This window comes from Phyllosticta capitalensis (assembly GCF_038381095.1).
Source record: "Phyllosticta capitalensis strain CBS 128856 chromosome Unknown BKA78scaffold_2, whole genome shotgun sequence".
In the NCBI taxonomy this organism is placed as follows: Eukaryota; Fungi; Ascomycota; class Dothideomycetes; order Botryosphaeriales; family Phyllostictaceae; genus Phyllosticta; species Phyllosticta capitalensis.
The window spans coordinates 3,686,022-3,703,995 of record NW_027117440.1 but is presented as its reverse complement, the minus strand read 5'-3'; the positions used below and the strand labels follow the sequence as shown (position 1 = coordinate 3,703,995).

General features: G+C 57.1%; 6 protein-coding genes across 6 annotated transcripts; 4 read left to right on the top strand and 2 right to left on the bottom strand.

The window, feature by feature from the left end:
* Positions 1 to 111: 111 nt before the first annotated feature.
* On the bottom strand, positions 112 to 1,378 carry BKA78DRAFT_307713 (ubiquinone biosynthesis protein COQ7-domain-containing protein). The gene is made up of 2 exons (XM_066887887.1): positions 1,056 to 1,378; positions 112 to 993 (listed from the first exon to the last, which is right to left on the bottom strand). The coding sequence occupies exons 1-2, from the start codon at positions 1,287 to 1,289 to the stop codon at positions 460 to 462; spliced, it is 768 nt and encodes a 255-aa protein (XP_066748603.1). The 5' UTR covers positions 1,290 to 1,378; the 3' UTR covers positions 112 to 459.
* A 620-nt stretch (positions 1,379 to 1,998) lies between these two features.
* BKA78DRAFT_90688 (uncharacterized protein) lies at positions 1,999 to 3,664 on the top strand. The gene is made up of 2 exons (XM_066893941.1): positions 1,999 to 2,988; positions 3,038 to 3,664. Exons 1-2 carry the CDS (start codon positions 2,188 to 2,190, stop codon positions 3,563 to 3,565), a joined length of 1,329 nt encoding a protein of 442 aa, XP_066748602.1. The 5' UTR covers positions 1,999 to 2,187; the 3' UTR covers positions 3,566 to 3,664.
* On the top strand, positions 3,665 to 4,386 carry BKA78DRAFT_90684 (uncharacterized protein). The gene has a single exon (XM_066893940.1). The coding sequence runs from the start codon at positions 3,763 to 3,765 to the stop codon at positions 4,276 to 4,278; it is 516 nt and encodes a 171-aa protein (XP_066748601.1). The 5' UTR covers positions 3,665 to 3,762; the 3' UTR covers positions 4,279 to 4,386.
* A 3,478-nt stretch (positions 4,387 to 7,864) lies between these two features.
* BKA78DRAFT_350544 (uncharacterized protein) lies at positions 7,865 to 11,683 on the bottom strand (the record flags this gene model as incomplete). The annotated part of the gene is made up of 5 exons (XM_066891018.1): positions 7,865 to 9,760; positions 9,812 to 9,914; positions 10,251 to 10,740; positions 10,789 to 11,149; positions 11,198 to 11,683. 5 exons carry the CDS (start codon positions 11,681 to 11,683, stop codon positions 7,865 to 7,867), a joined length of 3,336 nt encoding a protein of 1,111 aa, XP_066748600.1.
* Positions 11,684 to 12,671: 988 nt separating this feature from the next.
* Positions 12,672 to 15,564, top strand: BKA78DRAFT_307702 (Sec1-like protein). The gene is made up of 5 exons (XM_066887886.1): positions 12,672 to 12,850; positions 12,904 to 13,126; positions 13,177 to 13,559; positions 13,604 to 14,450; positions 14,499 to 15,564. Exons 1-5 carry the CDS (start codon positions 12,799 to 12,801, stop codon positions 15,112 to 15,114), a joined length of 2,121 nt encoding a protein of 706 aa, XP_066748599.1. The 5' UTR covers positions 12,672 to 12,798; the 3' UTR covers positions 15,115 to 15,564.
* A 218-nt stretch (positions 15,565 to 15,782) lies between these two features.
* Positions 15,783 to 17,924, top strand: BKA78DRAFT_247185 (CASC3/Barentsz eIF4AIII binding-domain-containing protein; the record flags this gene model as incomplete). The annotated part of the gene is made up of 2 exons (XM_066884286.1): positions 15,783 to 16,438; positions 16,490 to 17,924. 2 exons carry the CDS (start codon positions 15,783 to 15,785, stop codon positions 17,922 to 17,924), a joined length of 2,091 nt encoding a protein of 696 aa, XP_066748598.1.
* Positions 17,925 to 17,974: the final 50 nt, after the last annotated feature.

The window sequence follows — 17,974 nt, the reverse complement described above, 5'->3', positions numbered from 1 at the left end:
CCATATTGATCCAGCGGACGAGGTTGGCTGGTAGTGTCGATGCTGCTGTTCATCTTGTGAGTCATTCGTCGTTGGGAGCCGACTGGACAAACGGTGGATTGTAAAGGTGGCGATCGTAGTAGGCGAGGAGAGACATGGTGTGACGGGCGTGACCAGGGCCGGGGTTTCGCGCCGTTTAAGTGACTGGAATTGGTTCTATTGCAAAGAAAGAAAATATTGACTGTGAATTTTCCTTGCAAGACGTGTGTGTCTCGCAGTAGGTATGCCAGGACTCCTGACTAATAGTACATCTCTATGGTCTCGGTAAGAGTTGAGAGGATGCCTGCCTGCCTGCCCCAAACGCAAAACTCCGCTCCCCTGAAAGATTCAGCCGTGGCCGATGCCTCCAACGCCAATGGACGAATGATGAATAAGACCCATCTGAACAGGTCGAAAGATTGCCAGATCGAAAGATTGCCCCTACACTTTTTCCGTCAACCAGATGGCCGCGCGACAGCCGCCCCTGATGACATTTGTCAGGAGCTCATAGGGGCGCGCTTCCTTGGCATCGTTCTCGACCGCGTGGTCCAAATGCTCGAGCTCCTCGTCCCTGATGCGCCTCAAGTTCTTCAGCAACTCACTCAGCTCGGGGCCCAGCTCCTCGCCCTTGGCCTGCAGCCGCCGCTCCCACTCGAGCAGCTCCGCCACCTGCTCGTTGTAGTGCTGGCCAATCTCCGTCTCGACGGCCTCGGTGCAGGCCATGGCGGCCTCGCGGCCCAGGATGCCCGTGCCCCACCCCAACACCGTCGACGCAACTGTCCAGGCTGGATACATGATGGTGGGCCGGATGCGGTGCTTGGCGAGCAAGTGGTTGAACGTGTCAAAGTGGCCCTTTTCCTGGTCGAGCATGTGCTTCATGAGGGGCCGCAGGTGCGGATGCGAGCGGACGATGGGCGGCGTTTGCGAGAGGTAGATGAGGACGGCGGCGAGCTCGCCTGCTTGGTTGACTCGTAGCTAAGAGAAAGACGACCGTTAGCAGTGGCGCATGAGCAGGGATGATTCCAGCGTCTACTTACCGCGCCGTCCAGAAACGCCTTTTGCTCGGCGCTGAGCGGTGTTCTTTGCTCGCCAGATGGTGTGTGGTACTCGGGGGGAGTGTCGTTGTTTATTTGCGCTGCGGCTGCTGTCGAGGCTGCTCTTTTTGTTGCGGCGCATCGTACCACTGCTGGTGCAGCGGCGACTTCTGATGCAAAAGAAAAATGCGACGGACGGAGCGAGCGAGCGGCTGTTCTGCAGGATAATGAAAACATTGTGACGAATCTATGCAACGAAAAGCGAGATGAGGAAGGAAAAGTACGTGGGTAAAAGCAGTGTATGTAGGTCTTAGTTGTAGAGTGGTAGTGGTGAGGTCAGTGGTAGACTTTGGCCCGAAATCGCCGGGGATCGACGGCGCGCGAGATGGCGCACGGACCCTGTCAGGGACGGGGACGCGCCAAACTCCATTGCGTCACACGTGATCCGAGCCCTGTTCCGAAGTTTTTCCCAGTCGCATAGACAGCTTGACCTGAGGCCCAAGTCGACCTAACTTCTTCGACCTCACCACACCACCGCCAACCCCGTCACCTCTCACTTTTGCGTCCAGCTCAATCTCCGCGGCTGTTGAGCCTCATCATTTTTCCAGCCGACTCTTTCGAATCTTGACGCGTGGCTACAGCACCTCGACGCGCCGCTAGCAGCCCCCAGCTCCAGTTCTCCTGAACACAAGGCCACGTTCCGGACCTTTGCCTCTGCCTCTCGAGCGTCGACACGTCAGAGCGCTCCTCATTCATCGCAACTCCACATCTTCAAGTCCCAGCATTTCCACAGCCACCATGTCTGACGACGGTCTCGACCTCGATGACGAGCTCCTCGCCCTCGCCGGCGAGGACGCAGGCGACGAGGAACAAGGCGACGACCTTCAGACCCGTCAGAGCCGCTCTCCATCCCCGCGCTCCTCACCTCAGCCCTCCGATCGACACAGCTCGCCAGAAGCGTCACCTCCGCGTCGAAAGACGAAGCCGCGCAAGACCGGGGCCCGCCGTAGAAAGGACGACAGCGAAGAAGAGGGCGAAGCGTGAGTATCTGCCAGAGATCTCGATCCCAACGCCATGACTGACATTGCAAAGATCCGATGGAGCTTCCTCGCAAGACTCCCTCGGTTCCGGCGCGATGGACGAGTCCGACTCTGATGCTGGCGCCGATTCTGGTCCGGATGACAGCAACCCGTACCCGGTCGAGGGCAAATTCACGTCGTACGAGGACAAGACGCGGATCATGGCACTTCCTGAACTCGAAAGAGAGTCCATCATGGCCGAGCGTGCGGCAGAACAGGAACGACGCGCCCAGGACATGAATCTCAAGCGGCTCATGGTCGCTCGTCAGGCAAAGGAGGCAAAGGAGGACAAGAAGCGCAAGGCTGGAACCGCGGATCTCGACGACGACCAGCGCAAGAGCAGCAGACAGAGGATCCGGGGCGGAGACGAGAAGCTGGCGGCATACAAGAAACAGCGGGAGCAGACATTTGAGCAAAGGAATCGCCGCAACCGCCCTCGCCGCTCTCCTTCCGCCGAAAGCGAGCGCCACCAGTCTGACCTGGACGCAGAGGGAGACAGCGACGTCGAATGGGACGAGCGCCGCAAGTCCCCTGCGCGCGACGAGCCTCCGCCCGAGTTGAGGGACTTTGAGCGCGTCCGTGTGGGCAGGTCCAACTTTGCCAAGGTCTGCTTTTACCCGGGCTTTGGCCAACACCTCATCGGCTGCTTTTGCCGGGTGCACATTGGTTTGAACAAGTCGACAGGCGAGAGCACATACCGCATGTGTCAGATCAAGGACTTTGTCGAAGGCTCCCCCTACACGATGCAAGGCTCCAACGGCAAGCCAGTCAAGACGGATCAGCACGTGCTGGTCACATTCGGCAAGGCGGAGAAGGAATGGCCGTTCATCATGTGCTCAGACTCGAGATTTACAGAGGTATGTGAATTTGCAAACGCGGGAAATCTGTGCTGACGTTCTCCCTCAGTCCGAGTTTGAAAAGTACAAGAGGACGTGCGAGACGGACAGCGTCAAAATCCCCACGAGATCAAAGCTTAACAAGTACCTCAACGGCATCCACAGCCTGCTGGAGCGCCGCTGGACCGACGAAGAGATTGCCGAGAAGCTGCGGCGGCAAAACAAGTACGCGAGCGAAATCGCAGCGACGACGCGCAGCGCGCCCGTCATCCCGACGCGCGAGCTCAAGCTGCAAGCGCTCAACAAGAGCATCCGCAAGGCCAACCGCGAGGAAGTGCGCAACGCGCTGACGCTCAAGGCCGCCGAGAAGGCCGCCGCGGCCGAAAAGGCCCGCCTTGCTCGCCTTGAGGAGGAACAGGCCAGAAAGGTCACTGGCGACCCGCTGTTTGATGGCAGCGATGTCAGCCGCACGGCCACCCCGTCGCAGATGATCAAGAAGGAGAAGAAGGAACGCAAGGGCATTCCGACGTTTACGAAGAAGACGATGGACGATGAGATGATTGGGAGCATGGATCTGGGCATTGATATTGAGATTTGAGCGGCGGCTTGCGGGGTGTTGAGAGGGTGTGTGGTTTGAGGGTGCGAGCGGAAAAGTTTTGAGAACTGAGAGTTGAATGCGCTATGCTGTGGTCTGGGATGGGCTTCACTCGTTTGATGAACTACAGTACATCAATGATAGACGGACGAACGAACGGATGGTCGAGAGGAAGACGCGGCGGGAGCGGATAGAATGGGATGCCCAACTACTGCAATGGGGCGCCACGGAGTGGAGTGGAGTGGCGTATCTACTTGAATCGACATTCGACATGGAAGCTGGATTTGCAACCACTTGAGCCTTTCTTCTCTGTGGCGTTTCCTTTGCACACCCTTTCTGTGAGTGATTGCGTGACTGAACATTGTCATCTCCCCACACCTAGGGCGTCCTTGGTTGTACAACACGGCACCTATCCGCAGCCCATCCATCCCCCATCTCTTCCCATTTCTCTTAAAGACGTCGAAGTCGCTCGATACGTCGTCACTCATTTGAAAAGACCTGCAGGACAGACGGCAAGAAACCTGTGTAGACACTTGAACGCCGCACCACCACGCCAACGTATTCTACCTACCTACCTACCTACCACTCGACAACATCCTACGCCCAATCTCGCGAAGCCAACCATCCACTCTCCATTCCTCCGTTCGTCTCTCGCACACTCGCAGCAAGGGCGAAGTCCAGAAGAAGAAAGCGCAGGCCCGAGAGATCAAAACTGAAGAACCAAAGACCCAAGCAAGCAGAAGAATGAGAAATAAATGCGATTGCTGTAGGCCGCGAGGCCGTCGAAACTAAAAGTCTAATTCTATGTCCTGTTAAATGTGTGTAACGTCCATCTTGCGCCGGTCGTTGATGCGAGTGAAATGCCCAAATGAAATGCCCAAACCAGAAGATGAGAAGGTGAGATGAGAAGATGGGAAGGCTTGGGAACGCAAAGGAGGTCTGAATCGGTGAATGATGTGGTAGTCCAGGACGGGACGCCAAAATATCTCGGCGCCTCCAGCCGTCGCCTTCGTTGGTGTCTCGGTGTCGTGTCCGTGTGGTGGGACGCTGCCCGCTTGACTGCGCGGTGCGCTGACGCCTGCCCGCGAGAAAAAGGAGGAGGGGAGGAGAAGGGGAGGAGAGGGGAGGTTGATGAGACCCCCTTCCTTCTTACTGCCTCCTCAGTCCGTCCCGTTCCGTCTCTTTATCTGCATGTCGTTCTCTGCTCTGCTGCGCAGTCGACGAAAGGGTGGGTGGGGTTGGGAGGACGGACGGGCTTGCTTGTTTGCTTGCTTGCTTTCTGGCCCTCTTCTCTTCTCTTCTTCTCCTCATCTCTCCACCTCGCTCCCCCCCCCCCCCCCCACTCGGCTCCCCTCCACGCATCAACACGCCACACACCCCTCACACCTCACGTGCCCACAGCGGCGCGCATCGCACCCGGGCATCCGCGCCGGGTGGTACGCGGCGCAGCGGCAGCACTGCCATTTGTCGTCTGCCGCGTCGAGTGTTGCGTGGGAGAGGTGGTAGTATTGGTAGTGGTAGTGGTGATGGAGAGAGGAGGGAAGGGGTGTGCGGAAGGTGAGGTTGTTGTTGTAGTGGTGTTCGTGGTGGTTGACGGGAAGGGTGGTGGAAGAGGAGGGACGGGCGCGAGAGATTGGAGATGTTGGTGTTGGTGTTGACATGGTGGATGGAAGGCTGAACGGTTGGGGTGGTTTGTTGGTCGAGGCAAGAGAGATATAGGTAGGTAGGTAGGCAGGTAGGCAAGTCCGTCCCGGTTTCCCTGGTCTCGATCCTCGCGAGTTGGGTCCAGGGAGTTGGAAATTTAGGATCGTTGTTGTTGCTCCCGTCCGAGTCGATAATAGAAGAACGGGTTATCGTAAAGTGTTTTGAATCTTTTCTCGTTTTTGGATGTGTGTACCGTATTTGCTCGACGACGTCGAGGAGGCTTGATGGTGCAGCCACGCAGGTATGTAGGAGCCAGGTGCGCGGGTAAGTAGAGCTGTCCCGTCGTCCGTGTGCGAATGTCGAATATCGTATGTCGTATATCGTCCACGCGCCTCTCCCTCTCTTATATTCTCGCTCCTCTCCCTTGTCTCACACTCGGCTTGCTCTGCCACTCCTTCCTTCCAGCCTTCCTTGCTCTTCTTTTTTTAGCCGCTCTCCGCTCTCGGGTTGTCGTCACAGTGGGAATAGCAGCAACAATGGCAGCACGACGACAAAGATAGATCCGTCCCTCGCTCGCGAGCAAAAGTGTGGCACAGCAACAAAAACCGTCGTCAGTGACGGCGCGCCTGAGGGGTGTCCTGACGGGCGATCAGGGACAAGCGAGGTTCTGACTCTCTTTTTTCGGCCGATAAGGTAGGTGGTGACGCTGTTGTCGGAGAAGCGGGTGGCGTTCTCTCGAGAAGAGGTTGTGAGATGGTGGGTTGCGAATGAGTCGGATGGGTTGCAGTAGATGGTGTTGAGTCGGATTGTGGGAGTGCCAACCACGACTCCAGAAAACCGAGGGAAAGAAGACGACGAGGACAAGAGGAGAGAGAAATGGAGGACCAGACGAAGATGAAGCCGCCGAGGGTGAGTGATGGAGAAGCCCGATTCTTTACTGCTCAACAACAATAATGGCAGTCTTTGCTTCCAATATCGCTCTTCCTAGCTCTTTGCTTTGCTTTGCTTTGCTTCCTTCCTTGACCATCAACCAAGCAAGAGCCATCGCGTGGAGCTTCATATAGCAGCGATAAAATTAGACGCATTGATGGCAGGCAGCAAAGACCACCACGTCCATCCGCTGCCGGGCATGCCACCACGCAGCGCATGGTGTTTTGTTTTGCGCTTGCCTGCTCTGGCGGGCCCTTCGTTCCGGCGCATCATTGCGTCAGACGTAGTCAGTCAGTTTGCGCGAGACATTGGTCGGACCGGTAGAGCCTCCAAGCGCGCGGATGGCATCCGATGCGCCGTTGGGAGCCGGTGCGGTGTCGTTGGCTGGCTGGTCGTCGTTTGGACCTCAGGTTCTTTCTTTGATTGATGCGGCTTTGCTTTTGCAGCGAGGCAGGGTCGTCTGTCTTATTTCCCGAGTGTGGAGTGGACAGACTGTGTTTGCCGCAAGCGCGCGCGCCGCTGTGTCGCTCGTTCGTTTGCCGCCATGGTAGCCGCCGCTAGTCATGATACGAAGACACAAAAGACAAAAGCAAAGACACAGTCGGTCGATGATGCGTCAGAACAAAGCAGCCCGATTGAAAAAACAAAACGAATAAAACGGCGCAAACTCCTGCCGGCAGTGCGTGCGGATAAAGGCAGCCAGCCAGGACTTCTTTGGAGACAGAGTGTTTGTCGGACGTTTGCAAGTCAGATGGACGTGTAAGACAGAATTGGAGTCGAGGCTGATGGGGATGGGCAGTGAGTGTCGTTGTTTCTTTTCTTCCTGGTCGTCTATCTGTCTGTCTGTCAGGCTGTTTCGTTTAGCTTTGGTTTCTGTCATTCAACGCGAGAAAAAAGCAACTACACCAGCGCAAAAAGCACCAACAGTCTCCACCCCATTCCAATAATCAATGCACATCATCATACGCTCTGGCGGAACCCAAGGCGCGGCTTGGTATCTCAACTTCAGGCACCGTGACCTGGGAACGTTCTGGACTTCCATTGCTTTCAATTCCGTGTGTTATTTCGCCTGTCTGTCTGCTTGCGTCCTATTGCTTCCCCCCTCTGCGCCCATTCTCTCGAGTAGAGTAGATGGATATAGCTAGCCAGTGGCATGACTGCCTGCGTGCCCTGCCATCTCATCCGCATCTTCGGACAGTGATGCGCAGAGCAAGATTTGAGAAGGCTGCGGGCAGCTCAAGCAAAAAAGACCTCCCTTCCCGTCCATAAATCCTAATCCAGTGCAAATCCCATCATTCTCCATCCACCCAAACCCGTACGTCCCTTGCCACGCAATGCCATCCACCCATGCCATGCAGAAGAAGAGAAGAGAAGAGTAGCCGCCACCGTCGCATAAGCCGAAGCCTTTCAGAAAGCTCGGCCGAAAAGTAGAGCAAAGTAAAAAGAGGAGAATCGAAGAAGGAAGAAAAAGGCGCAAAGCCGTAACTCGGCGTGTGTACGGCGGGCGGGAAGCAAATAGAGCAAGAAGCTTCATCACGCCGGAAGGGGGGGAAGTCGGGTCGTCTCATGAATTCCGCAGGCGGGTGTCGAAAGTCGATTCTTATAGTACAGTGAGGGCCTCCCCTCGCCTCAAGCTCGCATCCCCGCGTTTCCGCATCCGTCATCGCATCCTCAAGCAAAGGGACGTCGGACTTCCAGCCAGCGCCTTAGCCTAGCCAGCGCTGCCTCCTACTCACCATGAAGATACGTGCACTTATCACCCTTGATGCACTTGCCCTCCTTCCAAAAGCGGCAGGGGAGGACAAACTGGGGCGGTTGATACTCGCCATTGGGGCCACGGCCACCGCGCCACTTCTTGCCCTTCTTGAAGCCGCCATCGCGGCCATCGCCAGCGGCGGCGTCGTTGCTGCGGCCGCGCTTGCGGTCTTCCTCAAAGGACGACTGCTGCGAGGAGGGTTGAGACGGAGGGGGAGCTTGGGCGGCGTTTTGGGGTTGGCCTTGCGGCTGCAGCATGTTGAAGGGGGAGGCGCCCGAGGAGGCGGCGGCGGTGTTGAAGATGGCCGACAGGTCGAAGCCGGCCGGCATGGTTGGCATGGCGGGCATCGACGACAGGTTCGGCATGGTCAGGTTGGCAAAGGCCGTGGGCTGCGGAGCTGGCTGTTGCGGCTGGGGCTGGGATTGCTGCGGTTGCGTGTTCATGTTGCTCAGGCTGGCAAGGATGGCGGTGACGTCAATGGGGCCTGCGCTTGTAGTCGATGGTTGGGCGGGCGGTTGCTGTGGCTGACTGAACATTGAAAACGTCTTTTCGAGGTTGGAAAACGGATTCTGGGGCTCCGGCTGAGGAGGGCTCGGCTGTGGTTGCTGCTGAGACGACTGCAGGATCTCGACAAGGCGTGAAAAGTCGGGCCCTGCAGCAGTTTTTCCAGGTGCAGGCGCAGGAGCAAGCTTTGACGCGCGTTGGAGCACAATCTCTGATGGGGTTCCAAAGGGCGTGGGTTCCTTTTGTTCGACATCCTCCGAAGGTGGGTCGCGCGGATTCGGTGGGATATCTGCTCGCGACGGGTAAAACACCATCAGAGTGTTGACCTCGTGTTGCTCTTGAACTCCCTTCTCGGGCGAGTCGGGCTTCAGTGATCCTCCACCATATGGCTCGTAATTTCTGGCCTTTTCATCTTGCGGAACATTGCTGAAGTCCACCAACGAGGGACTGATCCATCGTCTCAGCTCCTCCTCACCCGGCCTGTCGTCGTCCTCGTCGAGATCCATCTGATCCTTGTGCTGCTTGAACATGCGACCTTCGCCGCCGACATCATCGACGTCGCGAACCATGGCTGCATCGTGGCCGAGCTCTTCTTCTGGATCATGAGTAAAGAGTCGCACAGACACGAGTTGGCCGGCATTCTCATTGTCCACCCATTTGACTCTAAGCTTGCGCCTCTGCTCCTTGCGAAGACGCTTTGCCCGCTCCTCCTCGGACTCGGGCGGCCGGTTTTCCTCAGGCTTGGCCGCGGGCTTTTCTTGCTTTGGCTTTGTCAGGTTTGCCATGGTTTCTGCAAACGAGAAGCGCGGAGCAGCTGCTGCGGGCTTCTTGGCAGCAGCAACTGTTGGCTTTGAGCCATTCGTGACGGCAGACTTTTTGGAAGCAGACTGAAGTCCGGGGAACATGTTGGGCTTGGGAGCCATTTTTGGTTTGCTTGCTGCTGAGGCCGCTCCATTGGTCGACGGAGCTGTTGCTGCAAGGCCTGGCTTCTTTACTCCTGAAGCCGTGGCGAGCTTGGACGTTGCCGATGTCGTGGACATGGCCGTCTTCTTGACCGGTACAGCAGAGACACCGTCTGCGGGACGCGGGCGCTTGACGCCTGCCACTGTGGATGGTTGCGAAACGGGCTCGACCTTGGTTTTGGCAGCGTCGGGTTCCTTTTTGACATTGTCCTTTTTGACTTCGGCTTTCTTGGAATCTTTTTCCTTTTCGTTCTTCTTGGAATTTTCTTTTGCTCGCGCGATGATTCGCTCCACCAACGACTTTTGTCGGTCATCCCCGCGAATGAGGTACCGGTTGAAAGCCTTGATCAGGTTCGTCTTTTCGAGGGTCTCAAAAGTCAGGTTTTCGACACGAGCAATCAACTATAAAATTGTCAATTCGCTAGCTTTTAACGACGAGTGGGCACCAAATACCTCAATGACGGCTTTAGAGAAAAGGTCGTTGTATTCTTTGTCTTTAATCCGGTCTGCCAAAAACTGGTACACAGCGTTGATAAAGGCAGGGTTGGCCCCGAGCCTGAAATGGAAAATTAGTCGAAGCACGATTAGACGGGTGCCTTGCGCGCCGCATGGCAGCCATTGCAGGTCACTGTGGATGAGGATGGTCGGCGCTAACAGCCCCTGCTGATACCACGCAGCACACGACACGTGACAATGCCAAGATGACGCAAACCCGCGCGCGCAACATATAAAGCGATGCGGCGTTGTTTGTCATCCACAGAGTCCCCGCGCAATTTACAATGTTGCGCATCAACCCTATTAACGCGGCCGACCCCAAAGCGATTCGCGCAAGCTGCATTGGTGCTATGGGTATCTTGGAGGTGTCTGGGGGCTTCACGGAGATTCAACTTACAATCGGATGATGCCTGGATGTCCATGCTCAAGCGCGCATTTTACGGCCATTTCAAACTGGTCACGTTGGTCCTTGACTCTATCTCTGAGTTGATCAAGGTCTCGCATCTTCTTCTCTTCTGCATCCTGGAGCGCTTGCTTGTCACCCTTGAAACGGTTGCGAATGGTCGACACAATCTCCCAGAAATCCCTGATGGCGATCCTGATGTCTTCTGCAGACACTGGCAGGTTCCGAGGACGCCACAATGCCTTGATCGTGTCGTAACGCACTCGCTGGAGCATCTCTGTAGGGCGCACTGCAGGAAGCGGGGAAGGCTCTGGGGGCTCCTCATCAGACGAATAGTCAGAATCTTCCTCGGACGACTCGGTCTCTGAAGATGAGGATGTGGCCTCGTCCTTGATGGTCGCTGGAGAACCCAGCCCAAAGGGCTTGGTGCGCATCAGCTTCTCGGCGGGAGTCTTTGCCTTTTTGGATGCCTTGGTGATTTTGCCTAGGAACATTAACAGCTGAATAGGTTGAAAAGGGTCGGGGCAAATACCGGCCAGTCTAGCATCGCTCGCGGCTAGCTTCTTGAGTTCGGCTCTCGATCGTCGTGGTTGGTAAAGGGGCACGGCCGCTTTGTTGTCATCAGCACTGTCGGGCATGGGCGTATCTTCATCCTTACACTTCATGGTTGGAAGGTCAAGAGCATCGTTGCCAATGTTGACAAACTCGTCGAGACGAATCGAATTGGTGGCTCGACTGAGCTCATCATGATCGACAATGAGAAAGTTGCCGCGCTGCACCGGCTTGGGGGCTGGAGGAAACTTGGGTACGGGAGCGGAGAGAGAAGCCGTCGTGGTCGGAGGGGTGGAGGAGTAATCGCGGAGCTGACCAGGGGGGTTCAACTTTTGATGTTGCTTGGAACAGTTAGAATGGCATGTGATTGGGACCCGGAGAGATGTTACCTGGTAGCTGGCTCCATACGACGGCAAAGCCTGAGGAGTGGAGGTCGTCTGGGTGGCGGAGTGCGGCGGATACATGGGGTTTGTCGTGTTGGTCATGAGGGCGGGATCCAGAGCAGCTTGTTGGTGGTGAGGATCGAACTGAGGACGCGTGGCGCCATGGCTGGACGCAGGCAAAGGCTGATTCTGATAGGGCGTGGGACTGTCAGAGTAGTCACGGCCGTAGATGGAGTTGGAGTCGAAGGCGGAAGGAAGGGTGTGCTGCTGTTGGTGCTGCTGCCACGCAGAGCCGGGCCGGGGCACGTTTTGGGGCGGTGGTTGCTGCTGCGGCTGCTGTCTTTGATCATAGTTCCAGGAGGCGGCGGCAGAGGAGTCGTAGGGTTGGCCATTATGCGAAGAAGTAGAGGGTTGGAACAAGTTATCATGGTAGCCATTGAACTGCTGGCCAGGCTGGTGGTGTTTATCGAGGTGCACGTGATTGGACGCCATTTGGATCAAATTGGGCCCGAAGAGGCTAGCGTCGGAGATGAGGACGGAGCTCCGATTGGCGCAAGTCTGAGTTTACAGGACGCGCAGGACACTTTACCGAAAGCGGGCCAATTTTGAGGCGGTCGAAGAGCGGGAAAGGAAGAAAGAGATGGATGGGACGAGGCCACTGGCTCAAGGCCCCAAGGACACTGTCCTGTCCTGCCGCCCTGCTGCCCTGCCCTGCTGCCCAGCCCAGGCAAAGCAAAGCAAAGCAAAGCAAATGCGCCCCCAACGCGTGTGCGTCGTCCGTCTCTCCGACTCTGGATCTGGCTGACAGCGGCTCGCTCTGGCTCTTCCGCGCCCGCCCTCTTCTCAGTCTGCTTGGTGTTGTGGTTTGCTGCCGATGATCAGAGAAAACAAGGTAGCGAGCGATCAAATCCTGGCCCAAGCAACTTTTCCGACGCAAAAATGTAGTCGTTGTTGTCGCTGTCGTGTCTTCTGAGCGACGCCTTCACCAGCGTGCGCAGCGACCGAATCACCCAGTCAGTGCAGCCTGCTTACCGACCAGGCTCGCGATGAGCGACCGTCACTTCAGCTGCCTCAGTTGCTTGCTGCGATGCGACGGCGACTGCGACGCGAGCAGACTCCTCAGAAACCTTTCGCCGCCTTGGTCAACCCTTTCCTCCTTCGCCAGTTATCTGACGGGGGCACCACAGCAATCGAAGAGTTCACTTATGACGGGAGTTACGCAAGGGAAAGGGTAGAAGATGAAGATGCCGCCATGTACGCGATCTGGATGATGAAGGGGAAGCTGGCGGGCAGATTCCAGGTTTTTTGAAGGGGCGAGGGCGGAGGTGTTGAGTTGACGAGCGACGAGCGACGGCGGCCCGTAGGTATTCATGTGGGCCTGACGCGCTAGGCCCAATCGGGCGCCCTCGAGCTGGCTGCAGCCCGGCGCATCATCCTGGGCTCCGCTGCTTCTAGGGCGCCGTGGCCTCTACACCCTCCAACATTCAACATCCTTCTGCTACGACACCACTCGCTCCCAAAACTCTCGCCCTCCCTCGGCGCATGCTCGTCCCCTTCATCCACTGGGAAAGCTAGCTGCCGCGCTGCGCACCGAGTCCCCCGGCACCATGGCTGCTCCCACCACCTCGACCTACCACAGCTTGAGGGACCGCCAAGTTGGTATGGAAATCCACGCGCAAACCACATGTTTACTCGCTGACACCTCGCCGCAGCCTCCATTGAAAAGATCCTCAACCTCAACCAAACTTCGGACCAAAATACCGACGAACACCACGATTCCAACCCCAATGGCCTGCTGCCCAAGTCGACGCCCATTCTCGACGCGAATGGCCAGCCCATCTGGAAGGTTCTCGTCTTTGACAACTTGGGGAGAGATGTCATAAGTAGCGTCCTACGCGTCAACGATTTGAGGAGCTGGGGAATCACGATACACCTGTAGGACATCCCTGTGTTGCGCTGCGACCATTAGTCGCTGACACTCCCAGAAACATCAACACCGTCCGCCACACCATTCCCGACGTACCTGTAATCTACCTTGTCGAGCCGACTCCCATGAACCTCGACCTCATCACTTCCGACCTTGCCCGCGGTCTTTACTCGCCTGCCTACGTTAATTTCCTCTCTTCGATACCCCGTCCGCTTCTCGAGGACTTTGCTGCCAAAACTGCCGAGCATGGGACAGCAGAGCAACTTGCGCAAATCTTCGACCAGTACTTGAATTTCATTGTATCAGAGCCCGATCTGTTTAGCCTGGGCATGGGAAAGGAAACATACTGGACCCTAAATAGCGCCCAAGTGCAAGATGACGTCCTTGATGCTGCCGTGGAAAGGATAGTAAGTGGCTTGTTCAGCGTGGTAGTTACAACAGGTATGTCTCTCTCACAAGCAGCCGGGCTTGGCTGACAAGACTAGGGAATATACCCATCATCCGTTGCCCGAAAGGAGGTGCGGCCGAGATGATTTCCGCAAAGCTCGACCGCAAGCTCCGCGACCACATCCTCAACTCCAAGGACAACCTCTTTTCCAATGCAAGCCACAAGGGAGCAGCCGGCCACACGCCTTCGTCGAGACCCGTACTCGTTATTGTGGATCGAAACGTTGATTTGATACCCATGTTGTCGCATTCGTGGACGTACCAATCACTAGTTCACGACGTACTGAAAATGCACCTCAACCGCATAACTGTCGAAATGCCCGTCGACGAAACCAACCCATCAAAGGGAGTCACCAAAAAGTCGTACGACCTGAATGCCAACGACTTCTTTTGGTCCAAAAACGCCAGCGCCCCGTTCCCCAATGTCGCCGAGGCCATAGACCTGGAGTTGCAAAAGTACAAGCAAGATTCGGACGAAATCACCAAAAAGACGGGCGCGGCGTCATTAGACGACCTGCAAAACGACAGCAGCGCGTCCGTCAAGCAGCTCGGCGCTGCCATTACGCTGCTGCCTGAGCTCAGAGAAAGAAAGGGGCTCTTGGACATGCACATGACCATTTTGACTGCGCTACTCAAGGCCATCAAGGACCGCCAACTGGACAACTATTTCCAAATAGAGGAGAATATCACAAAACATTCCAAGGCCCAGATTTTGGAACTCATCAAAGACAATGAAAAAGGCAATGAGCCCATGGACAAGCTGCGTCTCTTCATCATTTGGTTCCTGAGCACAGAACAAGAGGTGTCGCGGACAGACATGGAGGGCTTCGATCAGGCACTTCAGGCCGTAGGAGCGGACACGGCTTCGCTTCGCTACGTCAAGACGTGAGTTTATCTTATTCTTGGAGACTGTCCCTTGCTGATTGCTTGCAGAGTACGAGAAATCACCCGCATGACAATGATGTCATCTGCGCCATCGCAACCGGTCCAGTCTTCTGCCTCTAGCGATCTGTTCCGGGGCTTCAGCTCCCTCTCCAACCGTCTCACGGACCGCTTCAAGGATGCTGGACTCGGCTCCAACTTTGAAAACCTCATCTCGGGCGTCAAGAACTTCTTGCCAGCAAACAAGGATCTGACATTAACCAAGATTACCGAATCGATTATGGATCCCCAAAACGCGTCGTCATCGGCCATTGCAAAAACTGAAAACTACCTGTACTTTGACCCGCGGAGCGCAAACGCCAGGGGGACCATGCCTCCGGCCAGCCAAGCGCGGAACCAGCCAGGCGGTCTCGGCGGCGTGGGCCGGGGCATCGAGGCAAGCTTTGGACAGAGGCGGCAAGGGTTTACCGAGGCCATTGTCTTTACGGTCGGCGGAGGCAGCATGGACGAGTACGGCAACTTGCAAGAGTGGGCAAAGAGGACGAGCGGAGCTGGCGCACCTGGTGCAGGGCCGAGGAGGAGGGTGGTGTACGGCAGCACAGAGCTCGTCAACGCCGACGACTTTATCGACAGCGAGCTGGCAAAACTGGGCCGAGAGAGTACCTAGAAACGCATGTGGGGGAAAGGAATCAAAGCTGTTGCTGCAAAGTTGTTGCTTCCGTGATGGTGAACCAATGCCTACAGCTGACTCGATCATGGCAGAAATAGCAAATCCGATTATGGCCGCGCTTCTTGGCTAAGAATAGGTACTGCTAGGCGTCCGTGCCAGAGCTAGTGAGGTCGCTGGAAGTTTGACGACTACGGGCCTATCATTGTGCATTTTGCTGCAGGTTGCCAGAAGCTCGTTGGACGCAGTCAGCCACAGCCAAGAAGGAGGGAGAGGTGTCGTTGTGCTGGTGGTGGACGCGGTCGGCGTTCGAGAAGATTCGCGGCAAACGCGCAGCGGCAGGGTAGGTAGCCGTGGATATTCCCTCGGGACGGGAACGGGAGGCAAGTTTTGGGGATTCGATGGGAGATAGATAATTCTGAGAGGTAGAAACGACCATCTTGCTTGATTACATCATGGGCATGGGCGAGGTGGTTGGATCAGAGGTGTGCTGCTTCAGCCATGACATGATTCGCCAAGCCTGCTGGCCGTGGTGCTTGGACGGTCAACGGCCATCCATTTCTTGACCTGCACGGCCGAACGTCAACTTCATCAGCAACCTCACACCCTCTCCTCCGCCCTCTCTCCGATCCCACGCCCACCCCGCCCCCTTCTCACCCAAACTCATCATGGCTCCTCCTCGTCGCCGCACCAATCTTCTGAGACGGCGCAGGCGTGACGCCGAGGACGATGAGGGGGCCAACGAGCGCGCCGACGATTCGCAGAGCGAGGCTTCCTTCCTGAGCGACGAGGACCAAGACGCCGACGCCAGCGACCTCAGTGACGGTGAATCAGTCGCTACGCGCGCCGGCAAGACTCAAGCCAACGACAACACCTCGGCCGCGCCCGCCGCTCCGCCCGCCGCGACAGCTTCGTTTGCTCCCGCATCCGACACCGACGCCATGATGAACGGCATGAGAGCTTCCCAGGATGCCGGCGATGCCGTCGACTTTGACAAGCTTGGACAAGCCAGCCAGGACAACCATCAACACGAGCCAGCCCCGATCACCGCTGCTGCCGGCGTTACACAAGCTCCTCCGACTGGTCAGCAATCGACGAGTGCAAGCTCGACAAACAGGCTCGAGACGCCAGCAGAACGCAGACGACGCGAGCACGAAGAGTACAAGAAGAAGCGCGACGAGGACCCGGCCTTTATCCCCAACCGCGGCGCCTTTTTCATGCACGACCACCGCTCGCCGGGTGCTGGGCCCAATGGATTCAAGCCGTATGGCAGAGGGAGAGGCCGTGGCCGAGGAGCTGTTGGTGGTCCTTTTTCGCCTGCAAGGTACGTCACCCCCACACCGCTTGTGAGTCACCATGACTGACTTTCTTCAAGCTTAATGGCACGCGAAGATGCCGCGACGAGTGCACCTTGGACCCATGACCTCCACGAAACCCTCGAAGAGTCTCATCCTCAACCCCGCGCCGCCATCACGACCTCTGAACCTCCCAGCCTGCACACCGACCTCACGCAACCCCCGAAACCTCCCTCGCAAAATGCATCCACAACACCTCCCGTCAAGTCGTTTTCGTCGACCAAGCTGACCGGAAACGCGCGTATCCGGGTGTCGATAGCCGGCATGAAGGCCCCAATCTACTTCTCCGAGGTGCCCATCCGGGAATACACAAAACTTCCGAACCACCGCCCGCCGCTACGCCGGGACAAGCCTGTCCGCATTTCTCTGCCAGAACAACCGCCGCGCTACATTTTCCCTGCGACGGAACGATCTTTCATCTTCATTCCCCGTGCCCTGAGACCAAACCAACAAGGATTTGGAAGAGGAAGAGGACGATTCGGCTCATATGGAGGATTCTCAAGCAGAAGGACAAGTGCCTACGGAGGAAGCGTGTACACCCCAAGCGTGCTCAGCAGGCGCTCTTCTCTGGCCAGAGACTACCGTCCAGACGGCATTGTGTCGCCGGCCGGGTCGATGATGTCAAGGCCCCCCGGTGCGCCGATGGACCCCAGCAGACCGGTGGTGCGGCTTCCACCAGGAGCGCAGTCAATTCCATCAGGACCTCCAAGTCAAGTAGGTTCTGTTCACGGAGGAGCCACACCTGCTTTCAACATGCCGCCCCAGCAAGGTTACCCCTTGCCTCAACGACCAACGTACCGGGAAAGCTGGGGTGCACCTATACCCATGCACCAGCCAAAGCCTCAGAAGCAGGTGTCCATGGCCGGCATCGAGTCCCCCGCCAATTTGGCGGTCCACGCCCCTCCACAACATGAGCAAGTACCGTTCCACCAGCAAGTACCCGTCAACGTCAACGGCGCTCCGGTCCAGCAGCCCACATATCCCGCCCACGTCTCGACTGGAACCCCCCTCTCCAACATCCCCGAACGTGCAATCCACGCACAGCCCTTCCAACCCTACCAACAACCCGGATACGCCCCTCAAAACTTTGCAGCCCCTGCATACTACTACCCACCGGCACCCGCAGGACAATACCCGCCCGGCTCCGTCGTTCCCATGTTCATGCCAAACCCGCAGCAAGGCGGCTACCAGGTCCCGACGAGCGTGCCAGCTCCGGCGCCCGCAGCTCCTCCACCCGCGCAAACCGGCATGGTGGCTCACGAGTCGAACGGCATGGTCTACTACTACGACCCGGGCCAGATTGCCTACGCCGCCGCGCCGCCGCCGATGGAGGGCTACCCGCCGCCGGGGAACTACACGGTGCCAGGCATGGGCGGCATGATGACGCCCAGCCCGGATGGATACTACTATCCACAGGTCCCGCCCGGTGGCATGGTTTACTACACGCCTCAATGATGAGTTGAGCTGGTAGACCGCGGGTGGATGGATGGGGTGCAGTGCGGAAG